At 57.9% G+C, this 24,087-nt stretch overlaps 9 protein-coding genes across 9 annotated transcripts; 3 read left to right on the top strand and 6 right to left on the bottom strand.

Moving 5' to 3' along the window:
• Positions 1–170: 170 nt before the first annotated feature.
• ACO1O0_009139 (sugar porter family MFS transporter) lies at positions 171–1,995 on the bottom strand (the record flags this gene model as incomplete). Its single annotated transcript, XM_083198492.1, has 3 exons — positions 171–853; positions 925–1,683; positions 1,755–1,995. The coding sequence occupies 3 exons, from the start codon at positions 1,993–1,995 to the stop codon at positions 171–173; spliced, it is 1,683 nt and encodes a 560-aa protein (XP_083046227.1).
• Positions 1,996–2,850: 855 nt separating this feature from the next.
• On the bottom strand, positions 2,851–5,686 carry ACO1O0_009138 (glycoside hydrolase family 2 protein; the record flags this gene model as incomplete). The annotated part of the gene is made up of 4 exons (XM_083198491.1): positions 2,851–3,576; positions 3,641–5,186; positions 5,307–5,516; positions 5,601–5,686. 4 exons carry the CDS (start codon positions 5,684–5,686, stop codon positions 2,851–2,853), a joined length of 2,568 nt encoding a protein of 855 aa, XP_083046226.1.
• A 1,098-nt stretch (positions 5,687–6,784) lies between these two features.
• ACO1O0_009137 (pectin lyase fold/virulence factor) lies at positions 6,785–8,362 on the top strand (the record flags this gene model as incomplete). The annotated part of the gene is made up of 1 exon (XM_083198490.1): positions 6,785–8,362. One exon carries the CDS (start codon positions 6,785–6,787, stop codon positions 8,360–8,362), a length of 1,578 nt encoding a protein of 525 aa, XP_083046225.1.
• A 394-nt stretch (positions 8,363–8,756) lies between these two features.
• ACO1O0_009136 (FAD-dependent oxidoreductase) lies at positions 8,757–10,532 on the bottom strand (the record flags this gene model as incomplete). The annotated part of the gene is made up of 1 exon (XM_083198489.1): positions 8,757–10,532. The coding sequence occupies one exon, from the start codon at positions 10,530–10,532 to the stop codon at positions 8,757–8,759; it is 1,776 nt and encodes a 591-aa protein (XP_083046224.1).
• A 657-nt stretch (positions 10,533–11,189) lies between these two features.
• Positions 11,190–12,592, top strand: ACO1O0_009135 (uncharacterized protein; the record flags this gene model as incomplete). Its single annotated transcript, XM_083198488.1, has 6 exons — positions 11,190–11,348; positions 11,442–11,524; positions 11,590–11,682; positions 11,751–12,053; positions 12,136–12,265; positions 12,377–12,592. 6 exons carry the CDS (start codon positions 11,190–11,192, stop codon positions 12,590–12,592), a joined length of 984 nt encoding a protein of 327 aa, XP_083046223.1.
• Positions 12,593–12,736: 144 nt separating this feature from the next.
• ACO1O0_009134 (uncharacterized protein) lies at positions 12,737–14,090 on the bottom strand (the record flags this gene model as incomplete). Its single annotated transcript, XM_083198487.1, has 2 exons — positions 12,737–13,742; positions 13,915–14,090. The coding sequence occupies 2 exons, from the start codon at positions 14,088–14,090 to the stop codon at positions 12,737–12,739; spliced, it is 1,182 nt and encodes a 393-aa protein (XP_083046222.1).
• A 448-nt stretch (positions 14,091–14,538) lies between these two features.
• ACO1O0_009133 (uncharacterized protein) lies at positions 14,539–15,319 on the bottom strand (the record flags this gene model as incomplete). Its single annotated transcript, XM_083198486.1, has 4 exons — positions 14,539–14,571; positions 14,596–14,691; positions 14,747–15,171; positions 15,313–15,319. The coding sequence occupies 4 exons, from the start codon at positions 15,317–15,319 to the stop codon at positions 14,539–14,541; spliced, it is 561 nt and encodes a 186-aa protein (XP_083046221.1).
• Positions 15,320–18,359: 3,040 nt separating this feature from the next.
• ACO1O0_009132 (oxygenase MpaB family protein) lies at positions 18,360–19,283 on the bottom strand (the record flags this gene model as incomplete). The annotated part of the gene is made up of 1 exon (XM_083198485.1): positions 18,360–19,283. The coding sequence occupies one exon, from the start codon at positions 19,281–19,283 to the stop codon at positions 18,360–18,362; it is 924 nt and encodes a 307-aa protein (XP_083046220.1).
• A 2,173-nt stretch (positions 19,284–21,456) lies between these two features.
• Positions 21,457–22,959, top strand: ACO1O0_009131 (DUF3712 domain-containing protein; the record flags this gene model as incomplete). The annotated part of the gene is made up of 3 exons (XM_083198484.1): positions 21,457–21,514; positions 21,583–21,775; positions 21,834–22,959. The coding sequence occupies 3 exons, from the start codon at positions 21,457–21,459 to the stop codon at positions 22,957–22,959; spliced, it is 1,377 nt and encodes a 458-aa protein (XP_083046219.1).
• Positions 22,960–24,087: the final 1,128 nt, after the last annotated feature.

Genomic DNA, 24,087 nt, shown 5'->3' with positions numbered 1-24,087 from the left:
ATGTTGGATTAGTGGCAGACAACAATCGCGAGCAAAACCAATGGTACCGAGTCAGCGTTTGAGATCCTGGTATTACGATCAATGATGACTAGCTGTCCTTGCGCACATTATTACCATCGATTAGCACCTATCCCTCTCAGTCTTCCCGCCATCGAACTGCCGGCCCAACCTCAGACATCTGAGGGCCCCTTATTGACCTGGTCAACAACATCCGCCCCGGCAGCCAGGGGCTCCACCTTGTGTGCCTTCCTCAGAGACTCCTTGACGGGGTTCTTGGCCTCGAAGATGGCGTCAATCTCCTCCAGGGTGCGGCCCCTAGTCTCGACAAAGAAGAAGTAGATCCACGCCGTCTGGATGGCGTTCCACACGGTGTAGATGATGTAGATCCTCCAGCCAATGTTCTTGAGGGCGATGGGCGCGCCGTACGTGTTGACAAACTCGGCAATGTTGAGGGTCAAGTTGTTCATGCCCATGCCCTTGGCCCGCGTGTTCATGTGCAGCACCTCGACCGGGTACGCCACGACGAGCGGGTTGATGCCGCCGCTGTGGAAGATACCCACGAAGAAGATGAATGCAATGGTCAGGCGCGAGACGTGGTCCGACTGGCCGTCGTGGTAGTGCGACGTGAGGCCCGTCAGGGGCGCCAGGCAGAAGCACATGGACAGGCAGCCGAACATGAGGAGCTTGCGCCGGCCGACCATGTCGCAGACCAGCGAGCCGACCGTGGCGCCGCCGAGGGCAGCGACGTAGTAGGCGAGGTTGTAGACGAGGAGCTTGTCCTGGGCGGTGATGCCGATGCTGCGGAGGATGTTGGCCTGGTAGTATCCCGTCAGGTTGGAGCCACCCCATTGTCCTGGCCGCTGTCAGTGTGTGCTTGTATAGGGGAGGGCACGTATGTGCCTGTGCTGGGCTGGGTCTACTCACCAATGCACGCCATGGAGACGTTGAGGAATGTCCGGTAGCGGCTGGACCGGGTGTTGAACAGCTCCGAGTAGTCGTACCACCTCTTGTCCGAGGCCAACTGCTTGATGCTGGCCTGCATCTCGGCCAGCTCGAGCGCGACCAGGGCCGAATCCTCGTCGCCCTCGGCGTGGTACTTGGCGAGGAGCTTCTTGGCCTCTTCGACGCGGCCGTTGGCGATGAGCCACCGGGGGGACTCGGGCAGGAGGAGGCAGAAGATGACGACAATGGACGATGGTACGACCTGGAGGATCAGCGGGATCCTCCACGACAGCTCCGAGTCCATGGGGCCCGTGGCGTAGGCGATGGAGCTGGAGAGGATGGCGCCAATCAGCCAGAGCGAGTTGTACAGCAGCGTCGCGGGTCCTCGCCACTGGGGAGGCGTGATCTCGGTGACGAACGAGGGCGCGGAGGAGCGGACGATGGCGACGCCGAACCCGGCCAGGAAGCGCCCTGCCATGTAGGCTCCTGAGTTGGGGGCAGCACCCATGAGGATGGCACCGGTGAGGACAATGGTGGCGCCAATGAACATGCCAATTCGCCGTCCGTAGCGATCCGATGCTGGACCCGCGAAGAAGGAACCCGCAATATTTCCAATGGGGTAGATGGCCGTGACGATGCCCAGGAAGCTGCCATCCAGTGGGATGTCGAGATCCTCGTGCCAGCGTGCGTTGGAGTTCATGGCGCCCATGAGCGAGCTGTCAAAGCCGGTGCCCCATGAATCTGGCCGTCTTTTAGTTCATGTTGCTGAGGACGGGGGCAGTTGGGGCCGTGGCGTGCTGGGGGGAACGTACTGCAGTAGGCCACAAACAGGAAGAAGTACATCTGGAGAGATGCCTTGGAGGTGGGCCGGATCTTGGTGACCTTGATCTGCGCCGCCATCTGGTCGCGCAGCTCATCGCTCCTCAGGGCGACGAGATGGTCATTGATGATGATGTGGTCGTCCTCGGCCACGATCTTGGGGTTGGAGGTGCCTGCACCCCCAATTTCCTCCTCCACATGCGCGGCCTTGGGCCCGTCGTTGTCAGGGGCCATGTCGAATTCGATGCTGAGCACCCGGACCCTCAGTCTGTATCGTATCGAATATCTGTGGTTCTCTGGTTGCGGAAAATTCGAACGGGAAGCTTGCACGAGGACGGACCGTCGTTGGGGAAGCAAGCAAACTCCAACCCCGTGGGGTTTTCATACACTTGACCCGACAGCTATTCGATGATTTGCCTCCCCCCCCTTTCCTTCTAAGCCGTCCCGCGTTTGCGGGGGAGGCGGGGGAAAACAAGGGATGACAGGCACAGGGGGCGCCATCACAGGCTCACAGGGCTCACGGCTCTTGGAATATTGGCTGTGTGTGTTGGACCGGCTCTGGGCCATCCCGCACGCCTATCCCGCACATCCCGCACGGCATGTGCCACCCCCCCTCTCGGGACTCTCAGGACCCTCGCGACTCCGCATCGACATCCCGCAGTTGGTGCACTGGTGAATTGGGGGATGTTGGTTCAGCTCGGCTGAGACAGGCCGAGACACTCGGATCCTTGCTGACCACCTGATGTCTGGGCCCTGCGTTGCTCTGGGCCTTGGGTGGCACGAGGAGAGTTGCTTGGAATGGACCCCGAATCACGTTCACGATCCAAGACCTTGGCAGAATTTCAACACTTGCCATGAATCAAGCTCTCCCTGTCCAATGGGGGCAGCAGGAGATGGAGATTCCAGTCGGGGACGCCGGACTGGTAATCCGGGGGATGATCTTGGAGCCATGTAACACTGTTGATGCCGATACTGAATCGCCTCGTATTCAATTGCTAGACTACGGAGGACCAAGTTGTGTTGAAGTATAATCTGCCCTACATGCCATAGAGATCCGTTTCGGGAGACCGTGTTCAGATATAATCTGCCCTACATGCCATAGTAGATCCATTTCGGCTCCTCATTCAATCCCTTGGCAGTGATGACAAGCGTCTGTCCCGGAGCGAGATCCATGCCATTGTCACTCCATTCCACCCCGTCGTTGGTGAAGAAGAACCCCTTGACCGGCCTGTCTGACGAGACAACCAGCTGTTCCTGTCCCGACACCTCGACCTTGAGGCCCCGATTGGGAAATGTGAGATGCTTCAGCGGCTGCGGCCAGTCGACATCGTGCGAGACCAGATTGCCCTCCAGATCGAACACCTCCGAGACCACCACTGTGGGCTCTTCCTCGGGAGTCACCCCGTTGACCACCTCGGTAGTCCCCGTCGGCTTGACCTCGACAGTCTCATCAATGGCTTCACGGACCTCCATCCCCGACTTCACACTGATGAACCGAACCCGAACCTTCACCCTCTCCGTCTCCGTGGCAGAGTTGGCCACCCAGACCGCGTAGGTCGACTCCCTGGGGGGGTATAGATGCGGCGTGGCATGGGCGATGACACGCGCCGCATCCGCCTTGGTTTTGCCGTGGCAGAAGGCCTCGTGCTGGAGATTCGGCCGCGGGTTGTTCTTCATCCTCCGCGCGATGCCCGTGGCCAGGGGTCTCATCGCCCGCGCAATGGCATAGTAGGCCATCTTGGGCCGCTCGTAGTAGTCGATGACGGCCCAGCTGACCGTCGGCCACGAGTCGTTGGTCTGGGATTTGGCCAGGGGCTGTCAGCAAACCATCCGTTTTACGTAGAAGATCAGGTACCTCTCCTAGGGTTTGTGTGCTTACCTGCCAGACGAGAGCACCGCCGCACTCCCGCCCTTCAAACTGCCTCCGCCAGCCCCGGTAGGCATAATACATGGCCTCGCTCTGCAGCAGCTGCGTCAGGTAGACGTACGTGTCGAGGTCAAAGGCCAGGCGGAAGTTCTCGCCCATGCAGGTGAACATGCGCTTCTCGTAGGAGCTGGCCTTGCAGTGGAACTCGAACGCCCTGCTCTGCGGGTGCATGTCATGGATGCTGTCGTCGTCGACACTGCTGTCGAAGAAGGACTGCTTGACCGTCGCGACCGAGGGGCACGACAGCATGCCAAACTCGGAGACGAAGCGCCCCGTGATGTCCGGGTACCGCTGGTAGGGCAGCAGCATGCCGCTGGACACGTTCCAGATGTGCACGTCGCCGACGGTGCGGTCGCTGTTGTTGTCGACGCCGCCAAAGGGGGAGCCCGGCCAGTACAGTGCCCCCGGGGAGTGCGCCTTGACGAGGTCAGGCAGGATGCGCTCGTAGGTGAGGCGGGCGCCGAAGCTCGAGTTCGTCCACTCCCCCTCGGGCATGGTCATGTCGTGCGAGAGGCCCTCGTTGGCGATCTGGTAGTCCTCGTTGTTGCCCGCCCAGATAGCCAGGGACGGGTGCGAGCGCAGCCGCCTGATGGCCTGCGTGGCCTCTTCCTTGACGCTGGCGATGAAGTCCCCGTCCCAGGGGTACTGGCCGCAGGCGAAGCAGAAGTCCTGCCAGACGAGCACGCCGCGGCGGTCACACTCGTCGTAGAAGACGTCGTCCTCGTAGATGCCGCCGCCCCACACACGGAGCATGTTCTGGTTGCCCCGGATGGCGAGGTCGATCCACCGCTTGTACCTGTCCGGGGTCATCCGGGGCAAGAAGGTGTCTCCCGGGATCCAGTTGCTGCCGCCCATGAAGATGGGCACGCCATTGCATGTGAAGTAGAACGAGGAGCCCTCCTTGAGGGGTGACTGGATCAGCTCGATGCGCCGGATGCCAACCGTCTGGGTCTTGGAATCGAGGACCCTGCCGTCTTTCGACTTCAGGGTGGCCTTGACCTGATAGAGCGGCTGGCCGCCATGCGTGTAGGGGTACCACAGTTCCGGGCGATCAAGATGGAAATTTGCTGGGTGGCCCCCCTGGAGTTGGCGTAGGTCCACAGGCTTGCCGTGCGGATCCGTGAGCTCGACGTCGATCGATTGCGACGGGAGCTTTGGGTCCGCGCGGACCTCGACGTCCAGAGTGGCCTCGTCGAGGCTGTCCGACAGCTGGACATGCACCTGGACCTCGTCGATGCGGCTCGTGTACTGCTCGACGATGACAGGCTTCCAAGGGCCGCAGGTGACAAACGAAGGCCCCCAATCCCAGCCAAAGTGGTACTGGGCCTTGCGCACACGGACTCTGCCGTAGTGGCCGTTCCAGCAGAGCAAGTGGCCTCGCTCAGCTCGCAGGGCCTCGCCGCGCTCGTAGGCCGAGTCAAAGGTGATCTGCAGCGTGTTGGTCAAATCGAGAAACGGTCTAATGTCCACGCGATGGCCAATAAACATGTTCTCACATCTGGAGGGGGCGCACGGTCAGAAGGCGACATGAATGGGAGTGTTTTTTCTTTTTTTTTCTTTTTCTTTTGGGAGGCTCATCCCTTGCGTCAAAGAAATTAATGGGTTTTATTTTCCATACCTGAGAATTTCTTGGCCATTGAGCCTGACTGTCGCAAAAGTGTCTAGACCCTCGAAGACCAGATCGACGCGCTCATGGTCTTGGACGGGCGCAGCATCAAAGGTGGTGGTGTACTCCCATGTCTTGCTGTGAATCCATTGCAGCTGAGCCTCATTCTCGCCGACAAAGGGATCGGGGATGCGATTGGCAGCCAGGAGATCGAGGTGGATGCTGGTGCCGTGGCTCTGATTAGCGACAAGCGCATTGCACAATGGGATTGATTGATGGCTTGGCTGGTGGGCAAATTACACTCACTTGGTTGGGATCTGGGTGTGGCCGGTGAGCGCTGGGTCGTCGGTGTCACGCCAGGTCCAGGAGGTGAGATGACGTTGGGAGACCATCATGCAGAGTTCGCGCCGTCGCAGTCGCGAAATCTAACGGGCGAGACGCAGTACGAGCACTGCAGAGGGCGCTGGTATGTTGTGTTTGCCGGCGTGTTGGCATGTACATATGTGCTGGTCATGCAGTGACTGTAATAGCATGTACTCACTCGTACAAGTACTCGTAGTTGATGGCAGAGAGGAGGGAGAGAGTCAACGGTCGGGGGCGGTCGCACAAACACAAACGCCAAGCAAACGTCATGGATATAACGACGGACTTGCAAGTCAGCGACACCGCCAGTTGGGCCGTCATGTGTTGGGCCTTTTTCAGCCCTTGCCGTGCGGTATGATGCATATCCCCCCTCGGGTTCTCCTCCAAAAGCGCAGGCTAACGGGCAAACCGGCAACCGGCATGGAGCAGCAACGAGCAGTCAAGGAGCAGCAGCAAGCAGCAGCAAGTAGCATGGGAACAGCATCGACTAGGCGCACGTAGCAGCCGGGGTGCGGGATGCAATGCCGAGACATGCGGGATGGGCGCGATCCAAGGCACGTGGAACGGCGTGTTGGAGGAGTGTTGGAGCTGCGTTGGAGGCACGTTGGAGGCTGATAGAGAGCTGCTGGATGCCGATGCCCGAATCACCGGGCCCGGCGGACCCCTCAACGCGCATCAACGTGCCTCCAACGCACCTCGAGATGCCCCTCGACTCGGCCAGAGCAACGATCAAGCCACGATCTAGAACCACCGGGCACAATCATCTGAGCAAATCACGACAATCCCCGTGCCCCAGATCATGCCCAGCAGCCCCAGCGCCTCCCGGAAGTCCCAGGTCATGGGAAACAAAGACACTGATCCCTGGTCCAAGCACCCCCTTCGTGGACGCCCCTCGGGAGCACCCCCCTTACACCCCGTCAATAACATGGCGACTACAAAAAGAAGACGCAAGGGAGGCTTGAGATGGTCTGGAAGCGAAGAGACATGGTTCAACGGCACACCCCCGACGGTAAACTCACTCGCCAGGCCCTCCTTTTTAGCTTTCAGACCATCTACTTAAGCTAGAACAGTTGCCCTCCAGCGACCCCTGTTCTGCGACAAGACAAAGACTTGGCCGGCTCGTCACTATGTTTCTCCAGGGGTTCTTCGCTCTGGTCTCGCTGTTCGTCTTGGGCTCCCACGGCCGCGTGTCCAGCTACCAGCTGCCGGACATCTACAAGAAGTCCAACACCTTTGAGCTCCAGGTGGACGGCAGGCAGGCGCATACCGTCAACTATGCCCGCTACGACTATGCCCACCTGTCCATGCACGAGGGCCGTCCCATAGAGTTCCGCCTCAAGCCCCTGACCGGAGAGGACATCACCTCCTGGTCCATCACCCCCCGGAAGCTCGACATTGATGCCAAGGTCGACGGCGGCGAGCTGGTCTTCAGCATCACCCAGGCCCACTACCTCATCATCAAGATCAACAACCTGAAGGAGTTTGTCCTCCTCGTCGACCCGCCCGAGAGGAATGCCCCCAAGCCCTGGGGCAGACGCATCTTCAACGTCTGGAGCTACGATGCCGACCCCACGGGCCTCACCGTCACCAAGGGGATCCAGAAGGCCGTCGACGCAGCATCCAGGCACCCCGGGAGCACCGTCTACGTCCCGCCGGGCCTCTACAACATCGGCAACCTCGTCCTCCGCCACAAGACGTCGCTGTACCTGGCCGGGGGCGCCGTGCTGCGCTTCACGGGCAACCCGGACGACTACGAGACCATGTACACCAAGTCGGACCTCGGCCCCGGGACGTGGTGGATCCGCACCGAGGCCGACTCGAGCGACATCAAGGTCTTTGGCCGGGGCATCCTCGACGCCAACGGCTACGAGACGCGCAAGAACAACTTCATGTCGAGCGCGCTGGTGCCGGCGGGGACCAAGAACTTCAGGGCGGACGGGATCCTGACGCGCGACAGCTCCTTCTGGGCGGTGACGCCGATCCAGTCCGAGGACGTGACCCTGACCAACCTCAAGATCCTCAACCGCTTCGACGTGACGCAGGACGACGGCATCGACGTGTGCGAGTCCAAGAACGTGGTGGTGAGGCGCGCCATCGCCATCGCCAACGACGACTCCTTCTCGGCCAAGACCTGGCCCTACAAGACGGGCACCACCGTCCCCTACCCCTACCCGCCTCAGACGCAGAGCGACGTCGTCTTTGAGGACTGCCTCGCCTGGACGCTGTGCTTCGGCTACAAGGTCGGCCAGGGCGTGCACCAGGACCAGGACCGCGTCACCTTCCAGAACAGCGTGGCCTACTCTGCCGGCGTGGGCATGGGCATCCACCACCTGTTTGGCAACAGCACGGCGCGCGACATCAAGTTCGAGAACATTGACATTGAGCGCCTCCACGGCGCGCCCGGCGGTTTCGCCTCGTGGCTCGTCATCATCATCCGCGAGGGCGGCCGTGACGTGGGCCCCATCGACGGCGTCCAGGTCAAGAACATCCGCGCGCGCGAGATTGGAGAACGCCAGGGCTACATCGAGGGCTACAGCGACGACGCCAAGGTCCACGACGTGACGCTGTCGGATGTCTTTGTGCACGACAGCACGACGCCGGCCACGACGCTCAAGGAGATGAAGATTTACCACACCAACTACTCGGAGGATATCACGATTAAGAATTCCGTCTTTAAGGCAAGTTCTAAGCCAGATTTGTCTTGAAAAAAAAAAACTCCTCCTCTCTCTCTCTCTCTCTCTCTCTCTCTCTCTTTCTTCTTCTTCTTCTTTCTTTCTTTTATAGGGAGCCAGCCAGGTGTTGGCGTTGATCGTCTTACTACTCCATGCACGGAGTACTGTCGTTGTCCTGCAGTCAATTATTTTTGGACCACCATCTCGGAGAATTTTACCGCTGACAATGGTCAAGTGATTGTAAATACGACGCTACCATGGGTCATTGGACATGGGTGGCACATGTGGGAGTTTGCTGAAATTGAGCCTGGAGTCCTTGACACTGTTCGATGAGCAGAATGCCGTCGTTACCTAGATCTCTCTATTCTATTGTCCAGCTGCTAGCATAGGTATATATGCATACAAAGAACCCGTTCGTTTCCCTTCTTCACCTTCCACTCCGTGCAAGCATCTCCATCTGCATCGCCTTCCTCTCCCCCACCCCAACCCCATCCTCCCACAGCCGCGCATCATACACCAGCACGGCCCCCTGATCCAGCAGCAGGCCCTGCAGCCTCTCCACGTCCACCCCCTCGGCAGGCACGCCGTCCTCGAGGCACAGCGCCGCCGCCGTGCCGGCCGCCTGTCCCAGCGCCATCCACGCGGGCTCCATGCGCAGCGTGCTGAAGCCGACGTGCGTCGCCGACACGGGCACGGGCGCCAGCAGGTTCTCCAGGGCCGCGTCCGGCACCATGACGCCGTAGGGCACGCTGTAGGGTGCGCAGTTGTAGCTGAAGAAGCCCTCGAGGTGCGCGCGCCCGGGTTCTCGCCTGCGCACCGCGTGCGAGTCGAGCGCGTAGTGGCTGGCGGTGATGCTCGTGCGGTGGACAAGGGGCGGTTCGGCCGCGGCGGTGGTGGTGGCGGTCCCGTTATTATCCTCGCCTCCGGGCCCGGCCGCCGCCCCACCCCTCGGCCCCGCTGCTGCTCCGCCGTCGCCGACATGCCCCGGCGGGCGGACGCTGCACACGTCGTTGGCCGTGAAGATGTACTTGCCCCTCATGCGCCGCCCCTCGCGCACGTATATCTGGCGCGGGAAATGCCCGTTCTCGACGTACTCATCGGCCGCCCACCCCCACTGGCTGCACTCGTCGCGGAACCAGGCCGGCAGCTCGTCGTCGTTCTGCGCAAAGTACATCAGCCCCTCGGTGTACTCGCGCAGCCTCCGCGCGAAGCGGTCGCGCCACGCCCAGCCCGACGTCGGGTACGGCCAGTTCTCCTCGGGCAGGTCCGTCGAGATGAAGGCGTTGTGTTGGTTGTTGCCGTCGACCTTGCCGTTGGGCAGGGTCACGCTGCTGAGGAGCCGCCGGATGCCGCCCAGCTTGTCTGGTTCCGGGCGCAGGTTCAGCTCTGCGCGCCGCAGGTTCTCCTCCACCTGCTCGTCGGATATGGGCGGCCAGACGCCCGTGTGCAGACCGGACTTGACGTCGTAGACGAGCGAGGCGTATTCCTCGCGGTTGTAGTTGGCGGGGCGCCGGACGGGGGCTCGGTTGGCGGCATCGCAGGTCATGCAGAGGCGGTAGTTGTAGGCCTGCACGGCGTTGTCCCCTGCTCCCGTGCTGCCGGGGCATTCGTGCCCGTTCCACAGCTTGTAGACTCTTCCCGCGCCGATCTCGCCGTAGACTTCGCGGCCCTCGCGGCCGAGGAAGAAGGGCACGCCCGCCGCGGCGATGAGGTCGCCCTCGTATGTGCAGTCCACGAAGAAGCGGCCCGTGATGGTCTCGGGCTGGTCGGTGGCCAGGTTGGTGACTCGGATGGAGGTGATCCTGTCGCCCTGCTTGGCCACATTCTCGGGCTCAAAGTCGAACTGGCGCTCGCGCAGGATGGTGATGTCGGGGAACTCGTGCAGCCACTGGTGGAAGATGGCCTCTGCCACGGACGGCTCGAAGTGGTAGCCGTCGTCGCAATCACGGACCTGGGGCGAGTCTGGGCCGTACTGGGCGACGTAGTGAGCCTTGATCCTGGCGACGAATTCCAGGAACAGGCCCCCCGTGGCCCCCCGCGTGGCAATGTCGGTGGCGCCCAGGCCATTCGCTGGAAGTCCGCCGATGAAGGACGTGCGCTCGACGATGATGCTGGTCTTGGAGAGGCGGGCTGCAGCGATGGCGGTGGTGATGCCAGCGGGAGTCGCCCCGACAATGACGAGGTCGGCGTCGGTGGTAGACATTGCTGCTGCTGCGCGGTAGACTCTAGAGGGTGTTTCCAAGTTCAATTGCCAGGTGGATTGGCCAGATGAGCGTTGTCTGGCAGTCTTGAAGTTTGCCAAAAGACAGAGACCATGGCAGCTTGCCAACGTCAACCCATTGACCACCCACCAACGAGGCCAATCACCATCGAGGTCCCCTGGATCGCCCTTCTCCCATCGAGACATGGAGACATGGAGACACGGCAGAGACGGGATTCTCGCCATGTCGCCATCCCGCACCGGCGAATCCCCATGATTCCATCCCGCAGCATTCGGGGTCCGACGACCAACCATCCCCGCACGGCAATGCATCAGTAACAATGCACCCCCAACGTCACGAGCCACCAAACCCACCAAGCCCACCATGATGCGCCATCCATCCCGCACAGCTCGTTCTCGGTCCGTTTCCCAGCCAGCTCTCCAGCTCTCCAGCTCTCCAGCACCACAGCTCTTGGCACGTCCATGAGGTCACAGGTGCCACACGTTATGTACCAATACCAGCCGCCGTCTGCTGTGCTCGAGCTCTCGCCCCGCGTTGGGCTCTCCCTCGTTGAAGTCACCACCTCCCCTTGAAACCATCGATTCCATTCCACCGCCTATTCCGGCCAACCGACAGACCGACAGACCGACCAACAAACCATGGCTGCAACAAGGGACTCCCAGAAGACCTTTACCCTGAACAATGGCGTCGCTATCCCGGGAATTGGGTTTGGCACGTGGAAGGCCAAGCCCGACGACGCATACGAATCTGTCAAGACGGCGTTGCAGAACGGCTACAGACACATTGACACGGCATTTGTAAGTATTACTCTGGGCCGCTGGCTCTCATTATTCTAGATTACATCGTATTTTGAGAGATTTTTAGGCTAAGGCTGAGTTTCCCCCATTCAGAACTATGGCAACGAAGGCGACATCGGCAGAGCCATCCGAGACAGCGGTGTGCCCAGAAAGGACATATTCTTGACCACCAAGCTGTAAGTTCTCCCCTCAGCCACTCACCAATCTTCATGCTTTGAAATTAATGGCTGACAATCCCAAGATGGAGCACATACCATACCCGAGTGGAGGAAAACCTCAACCTGTCCCTGGAGCGCCTTGGCGTCGACTACCTTGACCTGTGGCTGATGCACTGGTAAGTCAACTTCGTGCTAGACCAGATCACTGCCATGGGTAGACATTCATGATAATCCCCCTCGCCAGGCCCATCGCCATGAACCCCAATGGCACACCCGCCATGTTCCCCCTCCTCCCAGACGGAAGCCGCGACGTGGACCTCGACCGGCACTTTGCGGCGACGTGGCGCGACATGGAGCCTCTGCTCGAGACGGGCAAGGTGCGCGCCATCGGCGTCGCCAACTTTGACATCCACAACCTCGAGGTCCTCCGCGAGCAGAGCAGCGTCACGCCCGCCGTCAACCAGGTCGAGATCCACCCGTACCTCCCGCAGAAGAAGCTCAAGGAGTACTGCGACGACAAGGGGATCCACATCACCGCCTTCTCCCCGTGAGTCTACTTACCGTCGAGGGGGCTCCTGTGTTATCCCCTGGACACATTTGGCTGACATGTAGCTGGGCGGCCACGAAAGACTCGGCTCGGCCGGCTCGGAGCTCCAGACGGAGGCCAGCTTGAAGGAAATTGCCGACAAGCACTCGTGCGATCCCGCTGCGGTGATGCTCGCCTGGGGCCTGCAATCTGGACACAGCGTCATTCCAAAGGTACAGTCTCCTTGGCGCGCTCCTCTTCTCTGCAATCAAAGATACTGGAAACTGTTTCTATTCTTGTTTAATTGTTCTCAAAGGAGATACTCCGAGGCTAATCCTTCACAGTCCCTCACTCCCTCGCGCATCAAGAGCAACCTGGCCGCCCAGGACGTCTCCCTGACCGACGACGAGTTAAAGACCGTCGACGCCCTCAACAAGGGCCTCCGGTACCTGAATCCTCCCTGGGGAGTACCCATGTTTGTAAGCCATCACCTTTTGCCATTCCTCATCATCGCCACGCTTGAATATCTACTGACGCATCTCGACTTCGAAGCGCGATGAGGAACAATAAACCCCATCAAAGACTCCGTACGTACATGGCGCCCAGGAGAAAATGCACAGGCCCAAACATAGAAGCAGAAACAATGAATAAATCTGTTGTTGTTTTTTTGTAAATACGCCTTTGTCCCATAATATGCGAATCATCTAGAAGCTCAGATTATCGCTCAGCGACCCAAGAACCTGGCTGTACTCCTGCGCATTGTTATTCCGCCGCGCCGCCAGCCTCGCCGTGGCATTCTGCATGATGGCACGCCAGAACCCCCGGCACGCCAGGTCGTCGTCCTCCTCTATGGACTCCTCCATGCCCCGCAGCGACGACGCAATGGAGACAGAAGACGCGCCGGGGGCCTGCGCGGGCCGCAGACCCCCGTTGTCGGGCAGGTAGCCGTGATGATGATGGCCGCCGTCGTCGTCTCCCACCACCTGGGGCTCCTCCCCGTCGTGGTCGCCCACCCGGCCGATGATGTACGCCCACAGCGTCAGGACGCCAAAGTACAGCGCCGACGGCTCGTAGGGGGAGTAGCCGCCAGCCGGGGGGGCGGGACTGGGCCCGGCCATGAAGCCGTGGGTCGGGGGCCCCTCTGCCGGCGCCGGCGGTGTGAGGAACAGCCTCAGCAGCTGCACGGCGTGGCGCGCCGGCTCCGGCCCGACTTTTCTGGCCAGCAGTCTGATGAGGGCCGCGCGGGTGCGGTGTCTGGGCGTGCAGCCTGTGCGCGAGAAGCCGTCGTTGGCGGCCCGTTCGAGGTCGTCGAGCGGCGTGCACAGCGCGATGACGGTGATGTGGTAGACGGCTCTCCCGTGGGTCTTCATGGGCCCCTCTGGCCCCGCTAGTAACCTGCTGTGCATGGCCGGCAGGGCGGACCGCAGGCAGGACAGAGACTGCTTGGTGTCGAAGAAGGGGTCCTGCTGGCGGCGGAGGAGGTCCAGGGCGACAGAGGAGAGGCCGAGGAGGATGGTGAGGTTGGAGAGCTGCGGTAGGTTTGGTGGTATGGAGGTGTGCCCGTGGGGTTTGGAGAGGATGCTATGACAGAGGAGATGGAATTTCGCCCGGCTGGTGGCTCCGTGGAGTTTTGTGTGCGTGCGTTGGCTCGGTACGTGCCAATCCCCTTCCTCTGACGGGAGCTCGAGCTTCATGGCGTAGGTGGATAGTCTGGGTTCTTGTGAGCGATGGCGTCGAAGATGAGCTTGCAAGGTGGACCAACATGCTTCTTTCGTGCCCAAAGAATAAAGATTGCTCCACATCAAGAGCGAATACAAAATATGCCAATCTAAACCGTTCATCAGACTCATACCACGCAATCAACATCTCGGGGCTAACCCACCGTTTGGCACTCTCGTACTCCACGGGGCTCTGCCACTCGCTCTCGTCCCCCGACGCCGAGGCCGCACGCACAGTACTAGGGGTTATCTCAAATAGGCCAAGACGCCGCGAGATGGTAACCAGTGTGCCGTGGAAGATATCGCTGAGTTCCATGGCCGTCCGGTCGGCAAGATACATGCCAGAAAATTCGACCAGAAGCCTGCCGTGACTAGTCAGAAACCAAAATTGAGTCACCAGGTTGGAGGAAGCCTCACATGGCCTGCAGTATCCCCAGATCTCCCAGGTATATTGCATTTTCATGTACGTGCTGCCGTAGGCTCTGGGTCAGCGAGGCATGGTAGGGCCAGGTAGCCTTTGGTTGAGGAACACACCTGAAGTAAACTAGACCGTGTCTGACCGAGAAGAGTGCAGCCGATATGATGAAGGGGTTGCTCATGAGAGATCAATAAGCCAACGCAGAATATCGAGGCACAGAGCTCTTTCTGGACGAGGTCGAAGCTGAACGTCGGGCGGTGAAATATGGGAAGCGACTCCATTATGAACTGACAAGCCGACTTCATGACGGAATTGACATCTTGAATAGTCAGGTGGTAATTTTCCCCGACAACCTTGGATCCATATTAGATCATTCTTCTTCTTCCTGACCTCTTCTCCTGGCCTAGGTGTTTGGCCCTCCACTTACCGCTCCCAAAGTGACCAGAAAATCATAGACGTCCTGGCTGACATACAGATTCTCGGGGCTGGCCGGGTTCATCCAGTCATAGTCGAGACACTGCTGCTGTAACCAAACATGTCAACTGGCATATGCATGGGAAATCGGCCACGGAACCCACAAGCTCAGCCATGTCACCGTTACTGTCCATCTGCTGCTGTTGCTGCTGCTGCTGCCCTGCTACGGGGTCAGGGCCGCCGACTGGGGCCACGGGGGGATTCGGATTGTGGTGCGACCAGCTCGCCCAGTCGTCGGCGAGGTCGAGGGGAGGCGAAGGGAACGGGAAGAGGTGCTCGAGGACGGGCAGGGCCGAGTGGTCTACGGCGCCCGCGTCGACGTCGGCGACGGCAAAGGGGGTGGTGCCATTCATGAGGGGGACTGCTGTGAGTGCCGTCGTATCGGGATGGGCCAGCGTGGTCCGGTCGATGCTGGGCCTCGCACTGGCCCTGGGCGACTTGCCATGCTTGAGGCTGACATGGCGGTGCAGGAGGTCCCGTCTGTAGAACAGGCGATCGCACTGCGGGCATTGGATCGTCGAGTCGGTATCTGGAGGAGGGGGGCCTCGGTGGTCAACGCTGGCCACTGGAACGACGGAGCAAAAAAAAAACAACACATGGAGGATGGATGAACACACGGTTGAGCTTGTGACGGGTCAAATGCTCGGCTCTACGAAAACTCTTGCCGCACTCGGCATGGTCGCAGTAGTGCCGAGTTGGCGACGGTCCTCCGGGCATGGATTCGAATCCCCCTCAGGGCTCAGAGGGCTGTGTGCTGTGTGCTGTGCGGGATACGAGATGAGATGCGGGATAGATGAGGGCGGTGGTGAGGCCGTCGTGGGCGTCGCGGGAATGATGGGTTGGATTGCAGACAGATGGAAGCGAGGGATGGGGAGCTGTATGGAATAGTAGCAACTAGCAAGGCACGGATGCGAATCCGTAGTAGTATGTGACACATGCATGCCGGGGTGCAACCACTGAAGCAGTGGCCCAAGTACCTACAGAAAATAGCCCTGCACCCTAGAAGATAAAACAGCATGGCGGGGTGCTGCACAGTCTGCATTGATGGCATCATGGGTCGGTCTTTGGATCGATGGCGGTGCTTGGGGGTGCTTGGGGGTGCTGGGGGTTACTTGGAGCGTTGGTAAACCTCCGGCCGTCTAGCCGTGGTCCGCCTCGCCGAGTTTACCGTCTGATCATCGGATACCCCCCATATTCCCCCCGCCCGCCCGCCTTACCCCATACTCTTCCCCAGAGTGGCCTTACTACTGGGTAACCAGGTCCATCTTCGCCCTTCCAACCGTTGCACACGCGCCCAGTGTGACTTTGCGCTTCTTGGCTGACAAGCTGTGCTCAGGTGCTGCTAGTCGGTAGCTGGGTGTTGCAGCGCCACGTTGCCTCCATCCTGCTAGCGAGACATGTTGTATGTCCCGGGTCTGGTGTCTCGTGCCTCGCCATCTGCCACCCTTCCACGCCCATTGGCCCCTCTTCTCCTGCCGCCGATGTCACCGGCCCGTGCCTACCCGTCCCAAAGATTCTGCTACGATCGATTTGAGAGACACATCGGAGTTCCTCCGGAGGCTGCCGAATCCCATCGACGGCCGGTCAGCTAAGTCATCATCTAAGTTAGATGCCACATATCCGCACATGTTCAGCTCGGAATCTGCAACATCGTCTTCAGCTGACAGAAAATCCCCGGTAGGATCAGAACCCAGCGAGACACCACCAGCCCCAGCAATGTTAACCAACCGGGCACCATATCGGCCACCGCCCACCGGAGTGTTCACCGACATGGGGTACACGTGATCATGCACCATCCCCAATCCAAGACATCAATGATCCAAACGTCCCTGGTATAGATGTTTAGAGACGAATGTAACATTGAACTCTGCAGAAATTCTCTACATCTCAGGGTCTTAGACCTCCTACCCTACACCCCCCCTATGGTGAACTTACCACGGGCCTTGACGTAAGATAGTCTCATAGAAATTAGATTCTATGGCGCCTCCTACTCGTCAAAGTCTTCCTATTTAACTCATCACTACACCAGACCTGAATACAGCAAGCAGCTGAGCACTGCATATGACCAAGGGGACTGACTATGAAGCCATTCCCGGCTTTAAAACATGTGCAGAGTCTCGCCACCTGCCACTCCGATATCTGGTGTGTGCCAGACATTTTTGAAGGAGTCATTTTACACAATAAGTATATGATGATGTGACCAAGTCGTGAGGAGAAAGTTCAACAATGTCTCAAGTATGGTCAAGTGGCTGTACCGATAGTTCTGGCCCACGGTCTAACCCACGGCGGCCATAATACCCACAATGCAGATGAAATACTTTGACATGAGGCGCGTGTAAATCTCAAAGAAGATGTGAAACACCCCCAATATACCCATGTATTGCTTACAACCTCCTCGTATCTGGACAAACTACCGGCCCCTTTTCCTCGTTACCACAATGGAATGAGTCATTTCACTGTGCCGGCGCCAATGGCGCGCTCAAAGTCACATCTAGCAATCCCGCTCGACACTCTCAAAAACTAACGCGGATTATCAAAGCGAGTTGCGATTTTATTGGTGCTTGATTCCTTACCCTTCAAACTCGTCCATCCAAAATGCTGTATCGTACAGGCCCCCTGGACTGGATAGTTGGTGAGGAGCCACGTTGTTCGGGTAGAGAGAGGATTGGACGGGATAAACTTTTTTACCTCGAGATATTTGAAAATTTTGGATAAATGAGCTTGGGTTTTCTTTTATTACCTGCAGTACCTTCCAATGTCTCTAGGTCGCCTATCTCATGCCCTATTTCGAGGGCAACCAGTGAGGAGCACATCGGTGTGTACAATGACTTTGCGAAAACGAAATGGCCGAGGCAAATTCTGTGAAAATCTACAGCTAGCTATTCTAAGCTTTAGCAGTGCTCTTTCCAGATGCCGAGTACCCTAGTAGAATGTTGATTACACACAAGAGCACCCCTCAGACTTGAGAAGGTATATAGGCGGTTTCCGGAACCACGATAACTATAGAGGCGGGGAGAGAGATACAGGACCTCGGTACTGTATATAAAATGGATGACTAGAGAAATCGAGCCGTAACTCAGTCTCACGTAAGGATAAATGATTTTTCAGAATCCTGGGGTCGGGGTTGGCTTGGAGGAAGCTACTCGGTACTTGGGTGGGTGATCTCAAAGGTAGGTAACCTGAAGAAAATACTGTCTTAAAGATATTCATATTGTCATCGATCTGTATTGAGCTATTAGTTTTAAATTCCATACAAATCATTGATGTAAAGGTATCAATCATCAAAAAGCATGTAGGGGCTCTGTGTCAGCATGTTTCAAGACATATACTTCTTACTACTTCAAAGTTTGGCTAATACCGATCCAAGGTGTAGCTAGGTGTTTATCATAAAGTGACCAAGTATTCGAATACCTTCACTCAATCTATAGTTCAGGAAACGTGTTACACTTACTGTCAGTAATCCATGCGTAACAATATTCAGCGGATGACATTTCCGTCATGGTAAGAGTACACAGTAATATACCTCGTGTTAGGCGAGTGATGAGTAACACATAAAGAATCCGCCTCCATTTATATTGCTGTCAACAATAACAATCTATGCCCTGGTATCATTGCAGCTCGTCGTGGACACCCCCCCCCCCCCCCCCCCCCCAAAAATCCCATGCAACATGCCGCAAAAGGGCAACAAGAAAAAGTCCACATCTACCCCCCTCAACATTAGGCCTTCTCAAACACCTTCGTATGCTTCTTCAGCCTCCTCCTCATGTCCCACATGTAGAACCTCGCGGGCACGCTCCGGACAATCAGCGGCAGGGGCCGGTAGGCCGCCTTGACCATGAACAGGTGGAACTTGTACATCTTGGGGTGGTAGCTGACGCCAAACTCGCGGCGCATCCTCTCGGGGAGCAGGTCAGAGGTGACGACGCGCACGCTGGGCATGAGCATGCGCAGGTAGAAGGGCGCCTTGCGGAGGTAGAGCAGGTCGTCGCCGACCTCCCTGGCGTGCTGGGTGACCTCGAGGGTAGCAATCTTAGCGTCCCAGTAGGCCCAGAAATCCCTGCGGGTGGCGGGCCACATCTCGGGGGGCACCTGCAGGGCGACGGCGAGGATGGAGTACTCGCGGTAGATCTTCTCCTCGAGGACCTCGTCGTCGAGCTCGCCAAAGATGCGCTCGTAGACCTGGATGGCGACGGCATAGAGGGTGGCGGCAACCCACAGCTGTAGCTCCGGGTCGAGGGCGCTGTACTTCTTGCCCTTGTCGCGGCCCTCCTCGAGGGTACCGTTGACGCTGTTGTGTACCCTGGTGATCATGTCGCAGATGGTCTTCTTCTCCTCGGGCGTGCCGTAGCTCATGCAGTAGACAAAGGTCATGGTGGTGCGCAGGCGGTCCTGGACGCGGTAGGCAAAGTTGCTGTGCTGGTTGACGCCCTGCCCAACGCCGGCCTCGGCGACCTGGAGCAGGATGGCTGCCGCGCCGCCGCCGACGATGATGCCCTCCTGTACAATGAGGTTGAGGTGCTTGGGGTAGAAGTCGGGGGACAGGAATTCCTCCTTGCTGAAGCCTCCCGTGACAATGTTGCCCGCCTTCTCGTTGCTCGAGACAGACGGCGACGAGCCGCTGCTGACAGCGCCCTTGGCCATGTTTGTGGCTGGATCGAAGAAGAATGCTACGTGAAAGATTGAATAACGTAAGGTTAGAACGATATTTGACCAAGAATACACAAGCCGCCCTAGCGACTCGAGGATATTTCAAGGGAATGAAGGTATGGTCTATCCTGCTCTGGTATACGTTAATATGCTAAGGCGCTTTTTTATATGGGCTGCCTTTGACAAAGATAGGACCGTCTCTAGCTCGTGATGGCCCCATTTGAAATGTCTTTCCCGTGGGACCATTTCCACAGACGGCATACGGGGGCTCACTCAGTATGCTCTGTAGTGAGGGGTACCGAGGAGCCTGCCAAGACGCAAATCATTTTAAGCCTCGGCGAGGGAATGACGATGAGAATAGGGAAGGCAAGCTTAGTGAGATCGTGAGCACTGAGGATTAGTGCTTTGGGACCTGATGAGGGGCTCGGGAGATGCCTCGTCGATCTCGCGTTGTGGGCAACTTGTGGCTGGTCGCCCACATCCCTGATACCCACGGCAGTCCCTAATAGGAAACCACATCGTCGGGGCGTCACGGCGAAGGCGGCCTCACATTGGCCAAGCAGCCGTGAACGTCCAAGCCCGTCACCTAGACATGGATTCATAGTTCATTTCCAGCTCTCTGTGGTATGACGGCAGCGGCCGCACTTCTACGTCCCATCTAATTTGACAGTGAGAGGAGGAACCGCGGCTCATAGAGACAAGACGCGCGGGGTTGATTGAGAAAGGAAACAAAGGACCTCTCTTAGCTCTGTTCTCCATCGTTGATCAGGGCCGCAGTTGTGATGGAGACTCAGTCATCATGTGGCAGTCAAACAGCTCGTGCTCATGTCAGACTCCAGAGATCAGATTCGCCCTCGGTCTGGATTCAATTAGTGAGACCCAAAAGGATGGTGCCTAAGACAAAATCCCCATAGTTACATCAAGTGGAGAGAGACGGGAGCGACTTTAGCACGCCGTCGTTTTGCGGGGATCCCCGCCTTTATTGGCACCGTCATGACTGTGATGCTTACATGTATCTTTGCCTACAAAGTGCAAACCAGACAACGGGCGATCTTGACAAGCATCAATGTGATAGGCTGACTTAAACAGTCCGTGGTGATGGTCTTGCCCCATGCCATGATTTTCATGCCCCGTAAATTCTATTATGCCCGCAAGGGACGACGTCGCCTCAGGCTGGATTCACGAAGATGATGCTCGATTAGCCAGGGTCGGCCAGCAATAGTGATAGGGCACTGGCATGTGCTCTGGGTGCTGTGCGCCGACTGATTCTTTTGCGGGATTGATATTGATATTGGTTACCCAGAACCTTTGCACTGAGATTCATAAAAAAAATAGACATTTGAAAAAGAAACATGCCTATCACGGCGTGTAAAAGACGAGATCTCTGCCCTCGCCTAGCCCAGTAGCCTGGATTCTTCAACCAACACTACTCCGTACAGACAACACCATCTGACCACTGAGCATGTAGGAACCCCAGGGACAGGATTCATGCCCCCCGGAGAGTCCCAAATGCGGGGGTGGACTCCTGGAGGGTGGGCTGTGGAGGAAGAGGGTAAGGGGTGAAGCATGCTGCTCCACTTCCCCCGACATGGTACCCGGATTCGTACATCATGTCGCATCTCGCACGTCGTTTCATCCGCGTCTAGCTCCCAATATGATTATTGATTCATTGTATGGTGCAGTTCTCGAATTACATCCCCATGGAGGAGCCCAGCGGTGATCGATCCCATCTCCCATGCCCCCCAGCTTGCAACCTTCAACCCCGCATCCGCATTCTCCCTGGTGGCGCCGAGCTATAGTCTCGTCCATGGATCAGATGCAATTTGCGTATCGAGATGGCTGCCAAGAAGCCCAGTAGCCTGGCAGCCTTCGGAAGCCTTGACAATTCTGGAGTCGGGGAGAGCGGGGAAATGGCAAGCCACGATAGTTCTTACCAGACTCCTTGTTGATTCTTGAACTCTGGGCCCTATTATGTATGTTGTCAACAGGCTAATGGACCGGGGGGTCCCAAGTCCAATACATAGGGTCATCCTGGTCCTCTTCCCCAGATCAAATACCGACTGAGCGGCTCCATGGTGCTCCTCAAGATCTCTTCTTTATCCTTGGCCTCACTTGACTCGTCTCTGAGCCGCGCTCCAAGCACCTGTTAAGTGTTCACTTCATCACCATGGGCAAATTCGACGAGGTTCTCGAAGCGTCCTCGGCGGGCAAGGGCGCTTCCAGGAGTAGGTTCCCGCTCACACTTTTCTCTTGTCCCCAAGGGGGTTATGTCTCGCTAACATCTGCTGGTCAGATTTCTCCAAGAAGGGAAAGGAAGTCGCTGGGCCCTCGCGCCCGGGCGAGATTGATCTTGTCCATCTCAAGGACGTCAAGGAGGAGAAGGTCAAGTTGACCAGGTGGCAATGGTTTGTCCAGCACATCAAGAGGTTCTGGCCATGCTACCTGGTTGGCATTGGCGTGTTCCTCGCCATTTTCCTTCCCCTGCTGTAAGTTGTTCCCCCGGACCAGTCATCAACCTACCCATCCTGACACGGAGGTCAACAGCTTCGTCAAAATTATCCCCGCGCTGGCACAGCTCATTGTCGACAAGACGGATCTCCCCATAGAGAGGACCGTGTTAAAGGCAGTCTCGGATGACACGGTCATCGTCGGTCTCGAAACGTCACTGACCGTCCCCGCTGGCCTCAAGGTCAAGCTGGACCCCATCGACCTGTACCTGCACAACGCCGACACCCCCGAGTTCAGCCCATACACCATGGTGCCCATGGAAGGCCAGTCCCTCAGCGGCAAGACAAAGATCGTCGTGAAAGAGCAGCCCGTCAACGTCGGCAACCGCTCCGAGCTCAACACCTGGCTCACCCGCATGCTCTACTCCAAGGAGACGGACATCAGCGTCAAGGGCAACACGACGGCGCGCCTGGGCGCCCTTCACTTCAACGTCAAGCTTAAGAAGACGGTGCGCATCTCCGCGCTGGACGAGCTGCGCGGCCTCGCCCTCGTTGACGCCCACATCAAGCTGCCCCCCGACGAGGACGGCACCAACCTCATCGGCAACCTCACCCTGCCCAACTGGTCCGACCTCGAGATCTTCCTCGGCAACCTGACCTTCAACGCCATGGCTGGCGACATGCGCATCGGCACCACGTCCGTCTTCGACGTGCTGCTGCCCCCTGGAAACACCACCCTGCCCTTCAAGGGCGTGCTTTTCCTTGAGGAGCTCATGGACAACCTGGTCGACGTTCTGGGCAGCCAGGGCGCGGCGCTGTCCAAGGGCGTCCTGGAGCTGACCGTCAGCGGCAACGAGACCGTCATCGACGGCGAACACATCACCTACCTCGAGTCGGTTCTCAACGCGGCGCGCATCAAGAGCCAGATCCCCATCATGCAGCTCCTGACGGACGCGCTGGCGAGCATCCGGGAGGGCGACCTGAGCCTCGACAGCCTGGCCGGGTACCTTGGCCCTGGCATCGGCGGGCTGCTCGACGACCTGTTCGGCGGCGACGGGGAGGGCGGCATTGGGGGTCTCGTGGAGGAGATTATGGGCGGCGGGGAGGATTCATCGGACCGTGGGATCCTGGGGGAGCTCCTCGACAAGCTTGATATGCAGAGTACCTTGGCCAAGAGGAGGTTCTTGGACACGGTCATGAGCGCGGCGCCGGCGAAGCGGTGAGAGGAAGACGAGAGGAAGCGATATATATATACCCATGCATTTTTAGGTTTACGAACCATTACTAGGTAGTTAATGATTAAGCAATTGAATGGCATGATTGAATCCAAAATATGAATTTGAACCCGTTGCTCAGGTCGTAATATTTCCAGAGCCAAAAACGCAACCAACATTGGAACCCGTGAGGCCCCATCTTCATCGGGTACCAAGGCTCAGCCATTCAAATCCCAGCGCAATGAAGATTACTACTTGACCATCAGACTCTTAACTCACGAGTATCACACCAACAGGGGTGTGTCGATCATGTAGGTGCGGGTTGACGCATCTTCCCCTCTTGTGGTCGGCCACATGCCTCGGTCCGCAGTGAGGAGAACCTGCACCTGGCTGGACTCAAGAGTAAAATGATACATGATATTTGCCAGTGCTTTTGCGCTGGAAATATTGTCACTCCCCACGCCTCGCATCATTCTCACAGAACCGCCTCATGATGCAGCCTCTACCTCTCACGGAACCACCTCCGCAAGAAGCGCCCACAGGAGCCACCAACAATGCGACCAGTGCAAACAATAATCAGGAGAGAGTTGAAGGGAATCAAGCATGGCTCCCACTAAATTCCAGTGGTGTAGAGGCTGGCACAGCAACAAATGGCGACTACAAGGCCGCCGAGTCAAGCACCGCACCTAAGAGCAATGAGTATGGGACCACCGACACTCCCTCTGATACCAACCAGAACGTCCCCCCCAAGTCATACACTGTGAAATATGTCTCGACACACAACAAACCAGACAACATGTGGATAATCATAGACAATGAGGTTTATGATGTGACAAGATTCCAGCATGAGCACCCAGGCGGCGCCAAGGGCATGTTTTCCCCATGGTGACCCTGTCCCTCACACAGCCCCGAGACTTGACGCTAACAGGAATCTCCCTCTAGTCATGTCGAGCGTTGCAGGCAGAGACGCAACGAAGAAGTTTGACAAGCACCATCGACGCGCGCTTCTCGAACGGTACAAAGAGTCGTTGTGTGTCGGTGTCCTCGACTTCCCCGAGGCAATGACCAACTCTCGACGGAGCTTCTTCCAAAAAGTGGGATTAAGCAAAAGCAAGGGCTGAAATAGTAGCATAGTAG

The sequence above is a fragment of the Amphichorda felina genome (genome assembly GCF_050947745.1).
Source record: "Amphichorda felina strain 45539 chromosome Unknown scaffold_9, whole genome shotgun sequence".
NCBI classification, from domain to species: domain Eukaryota; kingdom Fungi; phylum Ascomycota; class Sordariomycetes; order Hypocreales; family Bionectriaceae; genus Amphichorda; species Amphichorda felina.
This window is presented reverse-complemented; position numbering and strand designations above follow the sequence as displayed.